This window comes from Vespa mandarinia, chromosome 11 (genome assembly GCF_050613455.1).
Source record: "Vespa mandarinia isolate Hongniang chromosome 11, ASM5061345v1, whole genome shotgun sequence".
In the NCBI taxonomy this organism is placed as follows: Eukaryota; Metazoa; Arthropoda; class Insecta; order Hymenoptera; family Vespidae; genus Vespa; species Vespa mandarinia.
In genome coordinates, this window is record NC_140820.1 from 5,475,001 (window position 1) to 5,498,722 (window position 23,722).

Consider the following 23,722-nt stretch of genomic DNA (forward strand, 5'->3'; position numbering starts at 1 on the left):
TAAAAAATATATTTCCTTGAATCTTTTTTCTTTCTTCCTTTCTTTACTCTCTCTCTCTCTCTTCCCTTTTTTTTTGGATTTTTATCACGATTGTCATTATATATCCATAATGCAAATAAATATTGGCCTAAATTCGTATTATAAATTTTCTAGATTAAAACTCACGAAAATGAAAAAATTTGATGACTATTGCAATTGTCTTTAAGTACGTGTGATGTGAGTTACCATAACTCGTTTAAATTTGTCGAAAGTGTTTATCTAAACAATTTATCTTTTATCTTTCACTCTCTATTTCTCTCTCTGTCTCTCTCTCTCTCTCTCTCTCTGTCTCTTTTTCTGTTTCTATCCCTGTCTATCTTTTATAAACACACAAGTTCCTCAAGGCTTCTCTGTAAACAATGACATCTATTCACAATTAGTATCTAACATCGTTCCGTTATGCTTAGTTCGAGTAATAACTCCAAACGCATTCAACACGATAGCATAGAAAACTTTATCGAAGATCGAGGAAATTATCTGTTAGAACATTGGAATACCTGACACGTAATTGTTTAAGCAACTATTCAATTATAATTTGTAGTTAAGATAATGGATCTCCGATACTATTCGATCCATGAGCGTACCGATAAAATTTTAATATGAAGGTTAAATATAACTAAGTACATAAGTAATTACAAGGTTTTAAGAAAAATAAAGAGAAAGGAAAAAAAAGAAAATTATAAAAAGAACATTGCCTTTATAATTATAATTAAATAACTTTGTGTTGATGGACGTGTAAAAGAAAAGAAAAAAACAAAAAAAAAAGAAAAAAAGAAAAAGAAAAAGAAAAAGAAAAAGAAAAAGTAAAAAGAAGAGAAGAGAATAAAAAAGACGAACAATAAAATAAAAGATAAAACGTTCTAATCACTTTCATTTACATTTTGTATACATATGTATGTATATATCATTAAAACAACAAAGAAGGAAATCGTACGAATGATCGATATAAGAGAGAGAGAGAGAGACAGAGAATGTTAGTCTGACAAGGTCAATTTTTCAAGGGTCATTATTATCTAAACACTTTATATACTCATCCAATATTTTGTAATTACTTTGTAATTACTCGATGCGTAGATACATATGTACATATGTATGTACATACATATGTAAAGTAACTAAGTACGTACATGTAATACAGTTTATAAAGTATAAATAGTAAAATACTTACGGAACATGTTATCATCTCGTCACGATCACTTTGACGATATTATAACATGTTTGGTAATAGTGAAGATCCTTATCCGTGTGTTATGTTTTTATGTCTATCAAAAAAAGGAAGCTTTATATTAAACGTGTATAGTAAGATATGAGGATATAGCGATAGGAACGACGATTTGATAAGCGAGTTAAAACTGTAGTGTCATTACTTTGAAGTATGCCACTCTCGAGAAACACGTGTATACAATATGTACGTGGATATCCTTTTAAATACGACAATGGCCAACGCAACTCTTTGCTTTCGACATTTTTTTCTCTTTTTTTTTTTTCTTTTTTTCTTTTTATTTTTTTTCATTTTTTTTTTTTTTTGGCAAGTATCCCGATGTTAGAAATGAAAGTGAGTGCGACAGAAAGAGAGATAGATAGATAGAGAGCTGAGAGAGAGAGAGAGAGATTGCTTAGTTTCGTAGGCCACGTCTGCACTCATCGACACTCGACCCAGTATTCGTAGGAACGTGGCAAAAAGGGAGATACTAAAGGATATATAATACCGTCTACCTACTATAAAATATTTTAGAATGAGAACAAACATCGCTTCGAGCTAAAGAATAGTCAGCAATAATCGAAGGACGAACGATGGAATTTGTATCTTACAATTTTATCGACTTATTATGTTATATATCCATCTATCAATTTGTATAACTGAAAGTATGATATCACTTAAATGACAAATTTTTCATTTTTAATACTTATATATATATATATATATATATATATATATATATATATATAAAATTGATAAAATAATAAAATCGATTGTTCGTTCATTAATATTTATTTTTTTTTTTTAATATATTTTCTTATTTGTGTATAGATATATATGCATTATTCATAATGAATATATGCAATATATTTATTTATTTATTTATTTATTTATTTATTTGTATAGGAAGGAAAAGTATCTCTAATTAGGTACTTCTTTGCAATGGTAATAATATAATTAATATTATCGTCATAGTTTCAAAGAGCAATTAATGGTAAACGTTAAGACTTACGTCTAACTCGTTTTTGTTATTAGTCTCAATAGAAATCTATAATAAGAAAGAGTTGAAAGAGTTTTCATTGGTGTTAGTTGGAAATCCTTGTAAAAAGATATTAAATAATTAGAATATACGCTAATGAACACTTTAACGATCATATCTACTGTATAAATTAAATTTAATATATGCGTATTTGTTATTTACATATAGTGAACATACATATGTATAAATATTAGATGTACATATGTATGTATATATCATATTCTTCATATCATTGAAGATATTTTACAATTCGATAATGGAGAAATAAACAATGAATAATTGTAAAAAAAACTTATTATTTGTTTCTTTTTAAAACTATTTAAATATTTCCCATTAACATCACGAATTTCACGATATCACATAGAATTTAATTAATAACTCATCATGAATTATAGCAATACGAATGATTCTCGTGTAATGAAATCAAATAAACTTACATAACGAATGTCGATCAAAGCGATGGTGAAAATAAATTAACTATGTCAAATTAAATAAATAATTAACTATTTAATAATTTTGAAAATTCTTTTAATATTTTAGATACTCTAAATTTGAAATTATATTGTTGTTCTGTTTCTCTATTTAAGATCGTAAAAACGATAGATCAATTATTTACGTAATACTTTAATACTTCAAAGTAACGTGTTTAATTAATGTTAATAAACATTAAATTAATTCGAATGATCGTATAATTCGATAATATTATTTTAGATAAAACTAAATTGCTAATAGTTAGTTAGTTAATTATATCATAGGAGAAGGGATTACTAGTACCAAACAACGTTCAATTTAATGATACGTGTTAGTTGAGTATCCTATAACGATAGATCCCATGCAAGAGATTCAAATCGGTTCATTTCGAAGGTGGTTACTCGCAGGGTGGTCTCCGTTAATTAGAAAGTTCATTAACACGTCGCACTGATAAAGAGAATGTATTCGCGTTTGAATAATTTCGTATTTCGTAATTTCAGCATCGATAGACTCGAAAGTAAAAATTAAATGAAAGAAAAAAAAAAGATAACAGATAAAGAGATAAAATGAAAGAAAGAGAGAGAGAGAGGGAGAGAGTCGTAGGTACTTTGACCTTGCCTATATTAACTCTCCTATATTTATTTCATTTCTTCAAACGTTTTTTATATATACATCGTATATCTCAGACTCTATTTCATTTTATTTAATTGTTTAAAAATTATCAATAAACAATACGTTATGTTAAAATTTAGTTATATGTTCTAACTAGTTTCTATTAGAAAAGGAGAAGGAGAGAGCAAAAAATATTTATGAACGAACAACAATTTTGATATTTTCTCTTATTCGTGAAATTTAATATTAAATAAAAATCGTGTGATATATATATATATATATATATATATATATATATATCGAATAGAAGCTAGTTAGAACATATAAGTAAATTTTAACATAACGTTTTGTTTATTGATAATTTTTAAAAAATTAAATAAAATGAAATAGAGTGCAGGAGAAAGAAATAATTTATAAATAATCCTATATACGGTTATCGACGATATATGATAATTAAGATAATAAATTTTGCATTAGAACGTTTATCAATTAGTAAATAATTTTCAATATTAATGGAATTAATCAAAAAAATTTTTATCATAAGTAATACGTGTCCATTGAAATAAAATTAAAAGCAAAATTTAAATAATTCTCGAACTTTGAATATTTGGGACGATAACTTGAAGATCATAAATTTGTATTTGATTATTAATCATTTTTTATTGATGATGAAATAATTTTAATATTATCTGTAGATGAGCTTTTGTCATAGAACACATCATTGAAGTAAAATTATAGTTAAAGTTTCAATGACCCTTAACCTTTACATATATACGGTGATTGATAGTAATGACCATACATAAGATTATAAATTAATGTCGAAGTATTGATTGGTTGATAAATAATTTCAATATCGTCCTATCGCATTGAAATAGGATAAAAGTCCAAATTTTCAATAAATCTTAACCTAAATGCAGTAAGTTGAAGTAATAATATAAAAGAATAAATTTCTATTTAATTTATTAATCCTTTGATTAGCAAGTAAATATTTTCTTTTCAAATTTTTTTTCTTTAAAAAAAAAAAAGAAATAAAGATACGTTCGTCCCGACGATATCACGATGATTCTCTTCGAATTAAAGAACAAAGAGAGAGAAAGAGAGAGAGAGAAAATCATTGAACCAAACAAATGTGTATCTATAAAAAAATCAATCGTAATAAACAACGAATACATTCAATTGAATATATATTGAAATAGAATCTTAAAAAAATATTAATATAAATGATATTCCGTGTAAATATGATAGAAGACAAAAAAAAAAGAATAATTAAATATCTTGGGTAAGTGAGAAGTGAGAAAAGAAGGGGGAGAAGGAAGAAAGAAATAAAAAATAAAAAAAGGAAATAAATAAATAAAATAAAAAAAAAAAAAAAAAGAAAATAAAATAAAATAAAATAAAAAAACAAAGAAGGTGGTAGCTGACTAAGAGAGGTCTACTGTGTTTCAGCAGCATCCGAATGCAACCAACAGTAGCGAGACGAGCGTGGGTGGTGTATCGGGTGCATGCGGGAGTAGCGGTATGCCAGGAACAGGGGATGCTGGCTGCAGTAGCAGCAGGGGTGGAAGTAGCAGCGGTGCTGGTGGAGGTGCTGGTACAACAGGACAGGGCTGCGAACAGGTCCCATCATCTCACTCGACCAGGGAGAGCCACGCCAAGTTCAGGCACGGCCTACTACAGCTTATGATCCATACGATCGATCCGCTCCACGACGGTCAGTCCCGCGCCGGTATACCAACTCCACACTCTATCACTCTCGCTTGCCAGCTTTCTTGCTTTTTGCTTAAAACAATGCACGCTCTATATTTTCTAATTTTTCTTTTCTTTTCGTTTCTTTTTTTCTTTCCTTTTTTCTCTCCTTCTTCTTCCTCTTCTTCTTCTTCTTCTTCTTCTTCTTCTTCTTCTTCGTTTTTTTTTTTTTATTGTTATTATTGTCGTTATCGTTGTCATAGTTCTTTTTTTCTCTTCTTCCTCCACACTTACTACTTCTTACCTCATCTTTTCTCATTCTTGAGATTTTCTTCTTTACCTTTACTATTTCCTCTTTTTTATCTGTCTGTATGTCTGTTTTTATCTCTCTCTCTCTCTCTCTCTCTCTCTCTCTCTCTCTCTCTCTTTCTCTCTTTTGCTGCCTTTTACCTTCTTTTGTACTCATTCCTATCTCTATCTCACACTTTTTCTTATATACCCCACTTTCTCTTTTACCTTTTCTCTATCCTCATCCGTCTATCTGTCCATCTGTATATATCCGTCTATCTTTATCCAGTCTTTTTTCTTTTTTTTATTTGTCTTCTTTGTTTTTCCCCTTTTTTGTTTCGCCTTTCTTTCTTTCTTTTTTTTTTTCGAATCACCTCATCCTCGTTCCAAAATCTTTATCCTACGACGCTCTGAGCTTACGCAGTTCTGCGCAAACGCACAGCACGCTGCGTTTGTTCGTTCGAAAGCATCTTGAAAGTTGTCATCGGTCGACTTTACCAGGTACATATACATATATATATATATATACATATATATATTTTTTTCTCTTTTTGTCTTGTTTTTTATCTTTTCTTTTATTTTTATTATGAGTAGTAAGTACTGTTGTATTATCGAAGAAGGATTTTTTTTCATTTTTTCAAATTCCCGTAGATCGTTGCGTAGAGACCCCTTGACTTGTATTATATTCTCTTCGAATTAATAATAATCCAGTTTTAATTGTCGATCGACGCATATATTTTTTGATCCTTGTTATAATGATTTTGATCTATTAATATTTTAATTATTTATTTACGTATATATATATATATATATATATCGGTTGTATTTGATTTGAATGGAATTATAATTGAGTTAACTGGATTATTATCGGTATGTAATTAGAATAACAATTTATAAAAAAATATTTTAGTCCTTCCCCCCAGTTTCGATAAAACGTTGATTCATAATCGCGAATTCAATGATTTTAATTCATTATATAAATCATTTACGTTCTTGTATGTATATATACATTGTATACATGTATATGTGTATGTATATATATATATATATATATATATATTACCCTCGTATATTTCAAGATAGTTGTGTATATTCGCCATTTTATCGACGAGCGTTTAAAAAGCGTAGATTAAAATTCAACCCTGACGAAAGAAAATGCAACCTTTCGCAATTTCAACCCTATACAATCTCTCTTTTATATCTGTCTTTCGTTCGACTACGATAATAAACGTCAGCTGAGCTTTCTGAGCTTTTGAATAACGAGTCTCGTACAAAGTATGTTATATATGTATACATATATATATGTATGTACATATGTAAATATGAATATATATATATATATATATATATATATATATATGTATATATATATAACGAACCAACGAGAGTCGGAGTGCGATCATTTTCAAGATATAATTGGGAAAGTTTTGTAACGCCTTTATGAAATTTGTAACCGTCCATGCGATCCCATTATGTTCTAGTTTGTTACCGAGATGTACACTTATGTACTCATTCCAAGATAAATATTGAATTAAATAAATCGAATTTCTATGATGTTGCAAATATTAAATATAAAATTTTTATTTATTTTCTAAAAAATTACACACACATATATATATATATATATATATATATTCTTTTTGTGTATATTTTTTATATTGTATTAAAAAATTATTAAATATTTATTAACCAATATTATTAAATACTAAAATAGACACGTTAATCACAAATTATATAATTCAAAATGTATATACATAGCATATATATTTTATACATCACATATATTGAAGGTCAATAATCTTAAAATACAAACTTCAAGAATTGAATTTGATCGAAAATTTGAATAGATTAAAATAACTTTAGAATTACTCTGATCTTGCAAATTTAAAAAGATATAAAACTTTACTATTAATTTTTTTTTTAAATACACTACATTTTTTTTTCTTTTTTATTAATTAAAATTATTTTTTATTAATTAACGAATATATATATATATTCATTAATTAAAAAAGAAATAATTAATAAAAAAATATAAAAATTAAATTTCATTTTATTGAAATGACACAATACAAAATATGAAAAATAATATTACGTATCATATATCTTGTGGAATAGAAGGAGGTCAGTAAATTCAATAATAAATTAAATAGAATTTAATCAAAAATTCGAATAACAAGGGAATAAATTTCGTCTCGTATTGGCCAAATAGAAATCTTAATCCACCTAGGAGTTAGATTATGTATGTAATCTCTAGATAAAATTGATTTTGGAGTCGGTTTAACGTATTAAGGGGAAGGTGGTAGTGGTGGTGGTTATATAAATGGGTCAGGTCAGGCTGTCGTGAAAAAGAAAAGGCCGATCGTCAATTAGACAAAGCTTTCATGAGAATCTTCTCAGGAACGATTCTACGTATCCGAGTTGAGGAGAACATGAAACCATGCGGAAGTAACATATATTGACGAGTTCTTCGTTCTCTTTCTATTCCTTCGTATGCCTTCTCTTTATTTCTATATATATATATATATATATATATATATATACACGCATACATACACAGGTGTATCTATCTCCATCTCTCCCTTCTATTCACCCCATCCCTTTTCGTCTACCACGAAAGTGGAAGAGAATCTTCTCGTGAAAGCACGTCATTAATCTCGATTGCGTGGGAAATGTTCAATACCTGTTAAAAGAGAGAGAGAGAGAGAGAGAGAGAGAGAGGGCGGGGGGAGGGAAGGGAAGAGAGAGAGAAAGAGAGAGAATGTGTGTACACAGACATATCCGTGAGAGAGTGAAAAACGCTCGGGAAGTGATCTCTTTCCGATGGGAAGAAGGAGAATAAAAAAACAAGAAAAAAGAGAGAGAGAGAGAGAGAGAGAAAAGGAAAAAAAGGAAATGAAAGAAAAAAAAAAACAGAGGAGACTAGATGTATTTCCTATTTTCTTCCTTTTTTTCTTTCTTTCTTTTTCTTTTCTTTTTTTTTTTTTTTTTTTCTTTTTTCTCCCTTCGTCAACGACATTTTCACGAAGACCGTCGAGAAGGAATGAAACGAGAACGAATGACGAATTGATAAATAGAAATAAGACGCATTGACAGAGATGAATATTCTGTAGCTTTTCGTAGCTCAAACGAATTTGTAAAACGCGTTTTGAGTACATCCGGAAAAGTAGTAGTGGATTTATCTCTGTATCTGTGTTCGTGCCTATCTCTCTTTCTTTCTCTCTCTCTCTCTCTCTCTCTCTCTCTCTCTCTCTCTTTCTCTCTGTATGCGTGCTTGTATATATATGTGTGTGTATGTGTGTGTGTGTGTGTGTGTGTATAACTGTGTGTATCGGGACCCTGACCTAGAAAGCTTCGTGTATCGATCGAAACTAGCGAATCCACGTTCTCGTGGGCTTGCCTTCCTTTTCCCTTCCTTTAACTTCATGCCTTTAACGTCATCGAGACACCACGCTGTGCTGACATTCGAGATAACACTGTCACCGACAAAATTCTCTCTCTCTCTCTCTCTCTCTCTCTCTCTCTCTCTCTTTTACTCTTTTTTTGGCCTATCCCTTTTTTAGAGTTAAGAAGAGGTAAGAGGGTTGAATTTGAAGGAAGTAGCTCTCGCCAACGATCCTGTGGTAAGCCGATCGGAGCTCCTATTTAATCCAGATTTCAACCTCCCCCCTCCCACCAACCCTTTTTCAGTCCTTTTTACAACGTTAGACTCTTCTCGGTCGATGCTTTTAGTCTAGGCCACGAGACGTTCCACTTTCAAATCAACAGTCATTGTCAAATAAATTCTTCTTTACGTATATATGTATATATATATATATATATATATATATATATATATGTGTGTGTGTATGGGGGAGGGGAGGCAGGAGGAAGTGTGGATGGGTGTGTCCCATGTTAAGTAATGTCAATTTTAATTATCGATTGAAATTTTATTTATTATCTTGTCATTCTTTCTATTTCTTTTCTTTTTCTTTTTTCGAAATTGTACGATATATTCATTCAAGTGAAGAAGAATTCTTTTTTGAAATCGTACAATGTGTTCATTTACTTGTATAGATTTCTTTTTTTTTCTTTTTTTCTATTTTTCTTTTTATGAAGTTGTAAACTTAAAAGTTAAAACGTTGTAAACAAAAGTCTTTACGAAATCCAAAAAATATTTGGATTCAATTTTTTTCCTCGCGTTTTTCCTTTTTCCTTTTATTTTTCTTTTTTTCTTTTTTTTTTTTAATTCATAAAACACGTTCGTTTGACAGCGAACATTTTTTTTTTTTTTTATAAAGAACATAAAATATTTTTTATTTCGCTTATTAAAACTTGACCATTTAAAAAATATCGAAATAAACTCAAGAAAGATTGAGAAATTTCGAGTGAAGGGAGTAGATGGTAAATAATAATAATAATAATAATAATAATAATGATAATAATAATAATAATAATAATAATAATAATAATAATAATAAAAAAAGATAAATTTATTGAACAATAAATCTGACACCTCGTGACAACCTCGTGAATGTCTTATTAATTATCGTTTCTTTTTTTTTTTTTTTCTTTTTTGGAGATCGCAAAAATGACGTAACGCAACGTTAAGTAATTACATAGATCGAAAAAGGTAACCTGCCTACTTTTCTAATTTTCCAACCAATCGACTTGGACTTTTCGTAGAGTAGATCTGCTCTCTGACTTTAATCCGTCGTTATTAAAGTGTCAGTTCCACATTTAGACGTGAAATCTTTCATGCGGAATGTAAACCAATCAGAAAAAGAGAGAGAGAGAGAGAGAGAGGGAAAGAGAGAGAAAGAGAAAGAGAAAGAGAGTGAGGTCACGAAGAAAAAGAAACTACGAGAGTTTGTACTTTAGCGAACGTTCGTTATGTTCGTCTAGTAAAGTAAGTGACATTTATCTGAAAATTTTTCGAGCAGCCATGATTACTGGCTTTGTAACGAGTTAAAAGTTACAAGTTTCAAAATCTTAACTGGGGTTAAGTTTAATCATATGATATCCGCGTATGTGTACGTCTATAAAAGGGATGAATTATCTATATAGGGTGAATCATGTTAGATGAAATAAAAAAAAAATTGAAAAAAAATTAATTCAGCGTAGTGAGATGATTTATAAAAGAAAAAAGAAAAAAAAAAAAAAAAGAGAAAAGAAAAAAAATTAAATAAAAGGTACAAATAATCGAATACAAGGTAGATCGTTCGAAAGAATATTTTCAAAATTCATCGACTTGACGATGTTCTTGAATTAATTACCATCTAATCGTGTTACCTTGATTCACGTTGTACATTGTAATATGTAAATGAAATTTTCACGGATCGTCGAACGACAAACAGCGATCCTTTTTCTCTCTCTCCCCCGCCCCCTACCTACCCCCCTCTCTCTCTCTCTTTCCTTCCTTTTCATTCTTTTTCTTTTCCTCGTGACCTCCATTTTCTCCATTCATGCGAATTTTTTTTCTACATCCTTCTCGACGTTTCTCGTTAGCATACGATGAACGGAGTCGACGAATGTAACGAAGGATAGGACTAAAAAAAGAAAATCTAGAGAACAATAGACAAATGGATTTGTTCCGTTGAATAAGAATCAGTATATACGATTGATTGAAATAGTAAAATTCACGTACACAGACTCAAGAAGATGAGTGAACTAGAAAGAAAGAAAAAAAAAGAAAAAAAAAGAAAGAAAAAAAAAGAAGCCACTCAAGAAAAATTCACTTTCATTTATTAATTAATATTTATTAATTAAATATACATCTGATTATTAATAATTAATCGAAGTAAAATTTACATAATATTTAATAAAATATATATATATATATAGTTTCTTCAGTAATAATAATTTTTTTTGTATATATAAATTCCTATATACTTTCAAATACTCATAAACGTGTTTAAAATAATATATCGCAATAGATTTTCAACACGAATTTATACTCGATCTCTAGTGACTACTTTCCATTCGCATAAGTAAACACGTCGAGTATCTTAACATTTATTGTCGAAATCAACGCTTGAGATGACACATCCTCATTCTCTCTCTCTCTCTCTCTCTCTCTCTCTCTCTCTCTCCCTGTCTGTCTCTCTCTCTCTCTCTCTCTCTGTCTATCTGTCTCTTACCCTCTCTACTTATCCACATATCTTTCTATCTATCTATCTCTGAGGAATAATGTTAACAAACGAAGCCAAGGTGTTCCCTAACTTGTGTGCAATTTACTTTGAACAGTTTGAACTTAGTGAGCGAAATACTCTTTGAGGTTTAAGCCTGAACCTCAGGAGTTTCCTACGATCTCTATTTACGTAGTTAATTACAACTAATTGCTTTTCGGCTACTTATCTCTTTCCCTCTCTCTCTTTCTCTCTCTCTCTCTCTCTCTCTCTCTCTCTTTCTTTCTCTGTTTCTCTGTCTATCTATCTCTCTCTTTCTCTTTCATTAGCTTCCATTGTCTATTTTATCTATCACATTTACTTACTCAACATTTCTATTTATCTATTAAACAAGTATAATGAAATACTCTAATATAATCTATCAATTAAATATTATTTTATTTTCATATAAATAGTTTTTATATTAATTATCCTGATAAGTAATTACTTAATTATGATGTTTAGACAATATTAATAATTAAAAAAAAATGTTCCAAGAGAGAAAGAAAGAGAAGGAGTTATTTAATTTAAATTGGATGATAACTTTGACATGGATAACCAATAAAATTTCGATTAATCTAATCTGATCCAAATTGATGATACAATTAAATACATTTTAATTTCGATTACTAATTACTTTCCATTAATAAATCTCATTAATAATTAATAACTCGTGATATTTCGATAATATTAATAATTGAAAAATGTTCGAGATAGGTATTATTTCATTTAAATTGAATGATAACTTTGACAAGGATGACTGATAAAATCTTGATTATACTAATCTGATCTAACTTGATATTACAATTAAATGCACCTTGATTTTCATATTAATTGCATTTATTAATACATATCCCGGCATTGATAATTAATAACTTTTGTATGATATTTAGATAATTTTAATAATTGATGTTAATCTTTCGAAAGATAGACGGAAGAAGAAAAGAGAGAGAAAGAGAGAGAGAGAGATATATATATATAATTCATTTAATTCGGATCATAACTCTGACAAGGTAAGCCAATAAAACCTTTTCTACTTTTTTAAATTTAAGATCGTCGGCATTGCAAGAGTGAAAAGTTCTTCGTTCGTACTTCAGACGCACTCGTAGTTACGGCAAGAAAACAAAACTAGTGCTTACCTTGATAGAACGTCGGAATGGTGTTAGTAGTAGTAGTAGTGTATATATATTTAAATATATATATATATATATATATATATATATAAGTATATATAATAGTTCACGAATAACGGGGCATTGTAGTGTGCGAGCATTCGTTTTAAGAGCAAGTAGTACTTGCAATTGGTGTTGTACGAAGGCGGCAAACGTTAGGTTTAGTCTATCAATCAAACAGACTTTTGCATTAGAATTACCCTCTAGTGCCCACGCAAGGCCTTCGTAAAATTCGATACTCTTCGGGAATAAAATTACCGGATATCTAAAGATCGATATGTCGTTTTTAGTTTCTACCATTTAACGATCAAATATCAAAAATTCTGATTGACGTTTATTTTTTCTACGTTCCTTTGTTTCGTTTTTTTTTCGTTCTTTTTTCTTTTTTTTTTTTTTCTTTGTTTTATTTTCAACTTTTCTTTTTCTCTTTTTCTTTTTATTTCTAACAACTATTCGCAAATTTTTCAAGCAATTTACATTTGCGACGTTCGAACGTTTATATATAGATAATAAAAAAAGAAAGAAAAAAAAAAGAAAAAAGAAGAAAGAAGAACGAAGAAAAAGAAACAGAAAAAAAGGAAAAATCTTATTTCACAATAATATCGTTTAACTTTTTTTTTGTTTTTTTTTGTTGTTTCTTTTTTTTTTTTTTTTTTTTAATAACATTTCCATTGAAATCCACTCGCACAATTGTGTTTATTTTCTACGTATGTTTATGTCATTGATATACCAACCTAACGTAAATACGTAGTATATGAGTAATATCAAAATAGAAGAATATATATATGTTCATCGACTCGAGAGAAATGTTATTCCTCATCTGTCTTATAATACACGATAAGAGGACATTTGTCAGTTGAGAATCAACCATCTTCGAGTAAGGATTATCTATAATTACTAAAGGGATCGAATCGGATGTCGGTTAAAACAATATTTATCATTAACCAAGGAAACGATATTTTCAAGGTTCCTTTGATCATACCTGTCGTCATCATTGTGAGAAGTATATTACGTTACAGAAAATAAAGACAAAAATAACGTGAGAACGGCTCGAGAACGTGCTAATAAATCCAATTACTTTTTACCTCTCGCTTGTCGGAGTGCTTGAGAAAATGCGACTAACGATTCTCTATCTTTCTCTCTCTCTCTCTCTCGAAGGAAAAAAAGAAGAAGGAGGAAAGAAAAAAGTGAAAAAATAGATAAAGGAGGAGGAGGAGGAGAAGGAGGAGGAGGAAACGTTACGTCTTCTTCGTTTAATTAATTTTTCCTTCTCGTTAATCAACTAGTCGTCGTCACTTTCTTAATTTCTTTCCCTTTCGTTTTCTTTTCTCTTTTGTTTTTCTTTTTTTCTTTCTTTTCTTTTTTTTTTTTTTTTTTTTTTTTTTAATTCCTTAGATTTAGAATCTCGAATTTTTATCAAGCTCCATATTCTTCTTGTTCGAAAGACATGTTAACCCTTTTCTTTTTTATCTCTCATTCTCATCTCTCTCATCACTCTCTCTCTCTCTCTTTGTCTCTGTCTTTCTCTCGGCGTCTTTGTCTTTTTTTTTTTCCTTTTTTCGTCAAACTTAGAAGTCGATACAAAACATATACATAAATACAAACATATATGTTGTATATATGTATACACATATTATACATGTACATACATACATATATATATATATATATATGTATATATGTATATGTTCATCGTGCTTTGCCATCTTGACTAGAGTTCTACGTCTTTCTTTTCTCGCCTCGTTCATACCTTCAGGGATGAAGGCCACTCTCACGTTGGCTTTTTGTGTTTGACCTACTACTACTACTACCACTACTACCACTGCCATTACTACTATCAACACCACCCACTACCACCACCACCAATCTCAACAAGGATTGGCCGGATGTGCGATTGGTCGAAACTTCTACAAGGAAGGGTAACTGGCGAATTAGATACCTTTTCGAGCTCTTTAAAGAACAATACAAAGAACTTCTCTTTCTCTCTCTCTCTCTCTCTCTCTCTCTCTCTCTCTCTCTCTCTCTCTCTCTCTCTCTGAGTGTGTGTTCTACATCGATTTGTTCTTAAGATACATTAATAAGTCCATTTCTTTTTCCTTCCTTCTTTCTTCTTTTCTTTTTTTTTTGTTTGTTTGTATTTCAACAATCCACGAATTGAAACATCGTTCAAAAAATTATTCATTTTCGACGATCTTTATAGGATCAGGGAAAAGCATTAAGGAATATTTTCAGAATGTCGATACATTTGAAACTATGTATAGAACTGTATTGTGCGATTTTAAGATATTTTCACGTTGTTCAAACACGTCAGAATTCTTTAGCATTTCCTTCTCGCATCGTTGATTTCTCTTTTCTTCTTCACTCTCTCTCTCTCTCTCTCTCTCTTTCTCTCTTTCTGTCTCTCTCTTTCTCTCTCTTTCTCTCAGATTGTTTTTCTTTTAGCAAAGTAAGGATTGGATGAAGCTTGAACGAGTCATAGTAACTGACAAATTCGAAACTTCTTACAGTTGTTCCATGAGAGAAGCGAACTGAAAGTAGAGTATCCTCGATATTCTTCGACACGTGTTACACGAGAATGTTGAATAGAATAGGGCTGATAGTTACAAGGTCGTATACTCGAATACAATCGGATGAAACTTTAAGAAAATTAGATATCTTATTAAAAATAAATTTTCTTCGACGCTAGAGAGAGAGAGAGAGAGAGAGAGAGAGAGAGATTTCTATTCTTTATTAAAAGAAATTATATACACAGGATTATCAACGAGTGAGTATCATCTGATCATACTGGCATACTCTTTTCTTATTAATTAGAAACAATACATTAGTTGATAAAAACAAAATCATCCGATAATATATATATATATATATATATATATATATATATATATATATATATATATATACAGACCTATGTATTATTAATGAAAGAAATATTCAAAGATTTTTGTTTTTTGGTTTTAATTGATAATGAATTTGTTTAAACCATTGTTATCTAATACTGAACCTACAAATATTCATAAAAATTGAACGATCCTAATGTGAGTTAAAGATTTGTTTTCTTTTTTTTTTTTTTTTTTAAGATCTAACCAACGAGAAATTGAGGAAAGTGTTAACAAAAATGTATTGAATTGATTGTTTATTTATTTAAATATAAAGTATGACAAAATTTCTATTAATTTATTGTCATCGATTTGATACGTATGAATATGAAATTAAATATGATAAAGAAATATTCATTCGAAAATTTAATATCATTTTTCAATATTAATTTCTCTGATTCATACATGACATATATATATATATGTGTATGTGTGTGTGTGTGCGTGTATATGTATATGTATAATTAGATATTTATTCTAAGTATCGTCTTTATAACTTTATAATTCATTTTTACGCTTGAACAACGTCCATACGAAACGGCTTTTAGCAATTAGTCGGAAAAGGGATATTGTTAAAACGATGCTGGATATCCGGTCGGTCGAACGATAATCGACAGTTCACGTGTAAATGAGTTAACTCGTGATTAAAGGACGAACGTGGTTACAAATTTAGAAGCGAAAGAGACGCAAAAGTGCCGTCGTTTCTCGAGTTTAACTAATTAAAGTAGGACTCTCAATAGGTATTCATACATCGATCAATTCGTATTTATATACATATATATATCGTCTACATGTGTCTTATCGTGAGAACTTGGACCTTTAATGCGTTAAGGGACATTACGAGGGCTCTGCTTTGTCATTTATAAATATAACATTAATAATCAACCGATAATAATGATTTAATATGTTAGATCTTTTTTTTTTCTTTTCTTTTTATTTTTTTTTGTAACTAGTACTAATAATTGGTAATATTACAAATGTTTGAACAATTAACGGTAGTAATATCTCTTAATTATATCTAATAATTCTAATGCTAATACGTTTGATAATTCTAATTCGTTAATCTCTACAATTTACTAATTTTAATTTATTTTAATATCAAACATTTTAACAATTTTAAATTCTTCGATATTTGTCTTATCAAATTCGTAGAATAATTCGAATAATTCTAATGCATCGAATATTTTAATAATTAAAATTAATTGTCAGATCATTTTTCGACATTGATCGTCATGTCTATTTATCGAAAATAATTTTTTCTAAACAGGATTTAGGAGAAAGCAAGCAAGCAAACAAACAAGTATAAAGCTTTGCACACTTTGGACGAAACGATTCAAGCGAGTTAATCCGATCGTAAGGGATGAAACCTAAACGTCGTTCGCGTGGAAAGCATCGGTCGTTCTCGTAGCATGCTGCCATAAGTCGTAGACAAGTGACACGTTCGTTTGAGCATAACATCGAAAGAAATTGCATTAACATTTTGCTATTTTAACAAATTTATATGAATTATCCTACTTTTCATTATTTCATAATTATTAATATATTAACAGTTTTTTTTTTATTATTTGTCTAAATAATTAACAATCATAACAATACATTAATTAGAATGAGAAGTGTTACACTTTTCTAAAGTTTTTCTGATGAAAATAAAAATGTTGAATCAAAAATTATTAAAATATATATATATATATATATATATATATATATATATATATATATATATATGGGTATTCGTTGAAGTGGCAAAGTTTTAATTAATTGATCTAATAATTATTAAAAAGAAAAAAAAGAAAAAAAGAATATTCGACAGATATAGTAAATATATTGGGATGTTCATTGAAATTTCAATATCGATTAAAATAAAACGAAATTATAATTAGTACTTACATAATGACCGTGGCAATCATTTTCATATATTTTACATCGGTCGCTAGCTTTTGCATGGCTTTTCCTAGCATGCCTTTAACAACATAAGGGGCCTTGTAGGTAGCATAATTAAAGCGATTGATATTGATATCAATAAAAATCGCGAGGGTAGGTTTTGAGTAGATTAGAGTAATATAGTAGTACAATATTTTTCAGTTTGTCTAACTCGTTATTATAAAACATGGAAGATCATAATGAAAATTTATGTCAAAAATATTAGAAAAGAAGTGATCTTTTTAAGAGGTATTGTAAAAAAAAAAAAAAAAGAAAAAAAGAAAGATAAAAAAAATATAAAGATTCTATCAAACTATAAACTAATATAAACTAATTCCAATGAGATAGAATACCGATTTAATCGATAAAATTTTTTTTCTTCGATGTCAATCCTTAAATTACATTCTTAAATAATACCTACGTATATTTCCTTCGAACTGTCCGGATATAAGATTGTTATGGCTATAATAAAAAGAAAAAAAAAAAGAAAAATAAAAATAAAAAAAGAGAGGAAAAAAAATACAATGCAAATAACATATATATTTTTTCTATCTCTTTTATCGACTAATAAATTTATCGATGACGATTAATAGACAATATGAAAAACACTGTTGTAGAGGGTTGGGGTGGGGATGGGGTATGTTAACACTCCGCTCTTATTAACCTGCAACATTCTTGTACATTATTTAGGTAAGGTGGACGAAAAAGCAACGCAGCTGCACGCGATAGCGTCTTTGAAGGTGCTACTGGATGCAACGAGGCCTCACAACGGTGCTGCGACCTCGACAGCGGCCCATTATTCCGGTGCATCCTCCAAGGAGACTACCCTACAACTTCAACAGGGTTCTCAGGGTACCACAACGACCACCACCACGACAACTACCACTGCTGGCACCACAGCTGGCATTCAGGAACTTCCAAACGGCGGTATAGCCGCCGGTCTCGACGCCGGCCTCGAATCGGTAATTCTTAGATGTATACCGGGTGTCAATAATTTGTTCTAATCGTTTTACATATCAATATATTTTATCTTTAGCAAACGACGAACTATAAGCTGAAGAAAATTATTTCTGATTTAATAATCCAAGCACTATTTATATTTATACACTATTATTATATACTATTTATTTATTTATATTTAAATACTATTATTTAATTAGTAATCGTTTCTTCTTCCTTTTTTCTCTCTTTTTTCCTTTTTTGTTTTTTTTTCTTTGTTTTCTGTTTTTTTCTTTTTTTTTTTTTTTGAAGTTTAAACTTTCATTTATTTAATACTTTGCACTTTAAAGGTCTTTAAAGGGATTCATTTGGTCGATCAAACGAAACATTCGAAGAGAAACAGTTTTATTTAAAGTACATGTGTATAAAAGCAAAAAAAAATCAAATAAATCAGAGAGAGAGAGAGAGAGAGACAGAGATAGAGAGAGAAAGAGATAGAGAAAAATAGAGAGAGAAAGAGAGAAGAGAGAGAGAGAGAGAGAAAGAGAAGAAGAAGAGAACAAACACACGATATATATATATATATATATATATATATATATATATATATATATATAATTATACTGCTAAGGCTTAAAAAAATAAAAGTTTTATCTCTAAAATAATTATTATCCGACTTTTTGATAGATCTCCAATGAATTTACGATTTGACCTCTTTTCTTCTTTTTTTTTTTTTCTTTTTTTTTTTTTCGTAACTCATTTCTATTTCCCGATACTTTTGTTTTCATTCGTTTCTTTTTTTCTCTTTTTTCTTCTTTTTTTTTCTTTTTTTTTTTTTTCTTTGTCTTTCCCTTACACGCAACAGTTCCATGCGACCAAAAATAAATCATTGAAATTCTAATCGAAGATCCGAGATTAATTACATCAGACAATGCGCATAGCTTTCTAATAAATCGTTATAGGATCGAACTAGGACACCCAGTATATGTCATCAATCAGTACGTACTTCGAATAGTTTTCCCGCCTGCTAACATTCCTTCCTTCCTTCCTTCCTTCCTTCCTTCCTTCCTTCCTTCCTGTTTCCTTAAAATATCCTTCGTAATGTCTCACGTGACCAATCTTCATTCTTCTTCTTTCTTATACCGTATGTAGAAATATGAAGGTGGATTGGTAAAAGAGACCGAGAGAGAAAGAGAGAGAAGATGATAGCGAAGAGAGAAGTTAAAGAAAAAGGGAGGTTAAAATGTTGAGGGGAAGAGAGTTAGAGACGGGGGAGGAAGATTAACGGGATAGGATACTTCGCTTATTCGTTTGCTAACGACAACGAGGTCATTGGGTCAAATTGAAAGGCATTAAAAGTAAACTTATTTTTAAACTGCGTTATGTATGAAGAGTAGGAGGAGGTTGTTAGGAGGAGAGGAAAAAGAGGAGGAAGAGGAGGAGAATGCTTCGTTATTCGCAAACGAGAGCATCGTTTGACGTCAAACTCTTGATATCTTTCTCGATGTTGCGTGAGAGTGCTCTCTCTTTCTCTCTCTCTCTCTCTCTCTCTCTCTCTCTCTCTCTCTCTCTCTCTCTCTCTCTCTCTCTCGTTCTCTCGTTCTCTTTCTTTTTCTTTCTCTGTGTGTGCGTCTCTCTCTCTCTCTCTCTCTCTCTCTCTGTCTCTATTTTTTTCTCATAAGGAAATGCGTTACTACGAGATATAAAGAATGGTTGGAGCTACGAGCTATAATCGCTCGTTTCTCAGCCCTTTAACATTTTTTCGAACGATCGATAAAATGCATTTAGAATTCTCTAGTCAATTATTCTCATTTTATATCGAGCAACCGAACGGGAGTACTTTCACGTTAATCGTCGGTACTTATCAACGTATCAAAGGGATATTTCGTTTTTTTTATTTTTCATTTTTTATTCCTTTTTTTTCTTCTTCTTCTTCTTCTTCTTCTTCTTCTTTTCTCTTCTCTTCTCTTTTATTTTGATTTAATTTTTCAATTAAAAAAAGATTGATGAAGAATTTTGTTAATTTATTAACAAAACTCGAATGGATTTCCTTTGTTTTGTTTTATTTGTTTTTTCTTTTTTCCTTTTTTATTTTAATATTTTCTTTTCTTTTTTTTTTTTCTTTTTTTGTTTTTAATTTCTGAAAACATTAATCAGAGAAGTATCGATAAGGAGCATATGTTGTCTGGTCAATATTGTCTTTGTACTACTTAGATACTAAGGACAAGTGCAAATACATATATCGATTTGGGAAATAAGAAAAAAGAGAGAGAGAAAGAGAGAGAGAGAGAGAGAGCGAGAGAAAGAAAGAAAGAAAGAAAGAAAGAGAATGAATAAGAGAGAAAATAAAAAGATTTATAGATTCTTATAATTGTTATAATAATTATTGTCTGCAATGTTGACTTTAAAAAGGGAAAAGAAAGGACGGAAAGAAGAGAAATGAGAAAAAGGAAAAGACAAAGACACAAGAAAAAACTAAAAGAAATGAAAAAAGAAATAGAGATACAAATATACAAAAATAAATATAATATTTCTTTATATTGATTTAATCGAATAAATTGATTTACCTTTTTAAGAATGATGTCATGACGATTGTTAAATAATGATTAGAAAGAAATTCTTGAATAGGGTTTCTCGTCTTCGTGTTCACGAAGCGTGCGAGGCCTACGTAAAAAGCATTTGCCTCGGAAGAAAACGTTCAATAGGTTTTTAGATAACGACGACGAATGACGTAAAGAGTCGTACGTACATATGTATGTACAATATAGTATATACATATGTATGTATGTATTATATATGTATATGTATATATATATATATATATATATATGTATGTACAATTGTTACTTGGAAAAAAAGGAGGGTACGAGAGAAAGATCGATAAATTTTTATCTGCTTCGCGAATAGACAGCAACTATGTTCTATACATATATAGTATGTATATTATATATATATATATATATATATATATATATATGTACACGTATACATACATATCTATGTACCTATCTATCTACCTATTTATCTATCTATCTATCTCTTTCTGTGAGTTTCCTCAGGGAAAAGCGTATGACAGTTGGTGATTGTAAAAACGTAACGACCGATATCGGTCCCTGTCTTTGCTGGGTTGTTTATCAGATCCTATTAAAATTGTCAAACCTGTCATGATGAAAAATCAAATATCGAGTAATTCGTTATAGATCATGGTGACGCTAACAAGAAATATATTATTTGACGACAGTCAAATCTATAAATTCAATCCATGTCTTTAGTTAAACGATTTAGAATTTTTCTCTATTATCTGTCGTTACTTTCTTATTTTCACCGAAGGAAGATTATGTATGATATTGTCTTTGTTTCAGTTAGAAAGTTTATACGTATATACACGATTATATTATACATATATATATATATATATATATATATATATATATATATTACATATATATATGTAATATATATATATATATGTAATCCTTATGATTTATTTCAGGAAGAACACACAGCTGTTGCCTTATTCTTCGCGTTTCGCTATATTCCAGTTTACTCTTATACTTGAAAAAGAATTGGAATTTCAAGAGAAATCCGAAGGCTTCCTGTAAAATTTTATTTCTAAACTATGCCACCTCTTTGTCTCTTTTATGGACCATCTATGAGATATGATTTAATATTAAATTCAAAGACGATGTTCGAATATCTTTTAATAAGAAATATGAAAAAAAAAGAGAGAAAGATAGAGAGAAAGAGAGAGAGAGAGAGAGAGAGAAGAAAAGAGAGATAAATTGGTAGATTACCAGAAGAATATTGAATCTATTTTTAAAAATCGACGATTTCATGAACAAACATAAATCCTAATCACAATTTTAATTCGAGAAACATTCTCTTTTTTTTCTCCTTCTCCAAATATTTTTCTCTAACTCGTTCTCTCGTTATATATATATATATATATATCTCTTTCTCTTTCTTTCTCTCCTCGCCCCCTTCTTTAGAATCGGTTCGAAGAGGAACGAAGCTCTTGCTTTTTTTCACGGCTAAAAATCGACCGGCCAAATCTTTTTCGGCTTGATATTAGCTGCTGGTTTCAGGTTGATGCCGATGGCAGAGATCCTCCGGCCGCTTTGTCCTAAATGAGCGAAAAGGCCTTTTCATTTTGAATGCACCGCGGAATCTAGGTCAATGCTGGCTACACCCTTCTCCAACCGGCAACACTACCATCATCCACCAATCTACATCAACCTACACCAACAAAGTTGTCTTCTCTTTCTCTTTCTCTTTCTCCCTTCTCCTATTTTCTACGTTGCATTTGTTGCAACTTGCACTCTTCTATTAATAGTAGTAGTAGTAGTAATAATAATACTACTAGTAATAGTAGTAGTATTACTACTAGTACTACCACTGCTATTTTTTTTCTACTCTTACCAACATTCGTTGCGAAGTCACCAGCCGGCGGGTTTTCCACTCGAATTCCGGATTTTACAAAAACGATATACACACACACACACACACATACATATATATATATATACTCACTCTCTTCCACGGTCATTTTCGATCTATGACCCTCCCCTTCTCATTTCATCACATTTCTACTTTCTAAGATATTAAAAGATTAATGGATAGATCTCTATTTAATTCTTTCAATTTTTCGTAAGACAAATTATATGATCACTTTTCTTTTTTATAGCTTTTGTTATCAATCTCTTGGTTCTTCGTTTAGTTTTTTTTGTTTTTTGTTTTTTGTTTTGTTATATTTCGTCTTTTTCTTTTTCTTTCTGTTTCTCTTTTTTTTTTTTTTTTTTTTTTTTTTTTTTTTTTTTTTTTTTTTTTAATGAAAATCATTGTTTAAAATTTTTCCAATTCACGTCGCGAACTTTTTCATTTTTTTCTTTTCCTTTATCTCGCGTTTCTAAATAAGACATTGTTTATTGTATAGAAATAAGTTCAAGAGTTTTTTGAAAATTGCATTAAATTCTTTTTACGAACGTTAATCTTTCATTACTTATAATTTTTCGTTTCGATTCTTTATCTGTCTCGTAAAAAAGAAAAAAAAGAAAAAAAAGAATAGAAATAAAAACAATATATATATATATTTTTTTTTTTTTCATACAGTTTGTGTTTCACTAATCTTTCGTTTCTCTTGAATTTTTATTACAATAAATGTTACATCTATCTTGTAAAAATAATAAATGGAGAGAGATCGAAAGATTATCTAATGTTATTTTACGATTTGTGCGGAACTAATCTTTAACTGTTTAATTTAATTTCTAAATATGCATATGCTTCATGATATAGGAGATAAATTAAAAAAAAAAAAAAGAAAGAGAAAAAAAAAT

The 23,722-nt window shown here is 29.6% G+C and overlaps 1 protein-coding gene across 6 annotated transcripts in view; it reads left to right on the forward strand.

Moving 5' to 3' along the window:
• Nckx30C (solute carrier family 24 member Nckx30C) overlaps positions 1-23,722 on the forward strand; it is a 56,014-nt gene that overhangs the window by 19,326 nt on the left and 12,966 nt on the right. For 2 of the 6 annotated variants that reach the window (XM_035865389.2, XM_035865392.2), the window contains 2 exons: positions 4,809-5,088; positions 18,141-18,412. In XM_035865389.2, the coding sequence (XP_035721282.2) occupies positions 4,809-5,088; positions 18,141-18,412 (552 nt within the window). The remainder of the gene's footprint in view (positions 1-4,808; positions 5,089-18,140; positions 18,413-23,722) is intronic. The other 4 variants (XM_035865390.2, XM_035865393.2, XM_035865391.2 and 1 more) reach the window with 3 other exon arrangements.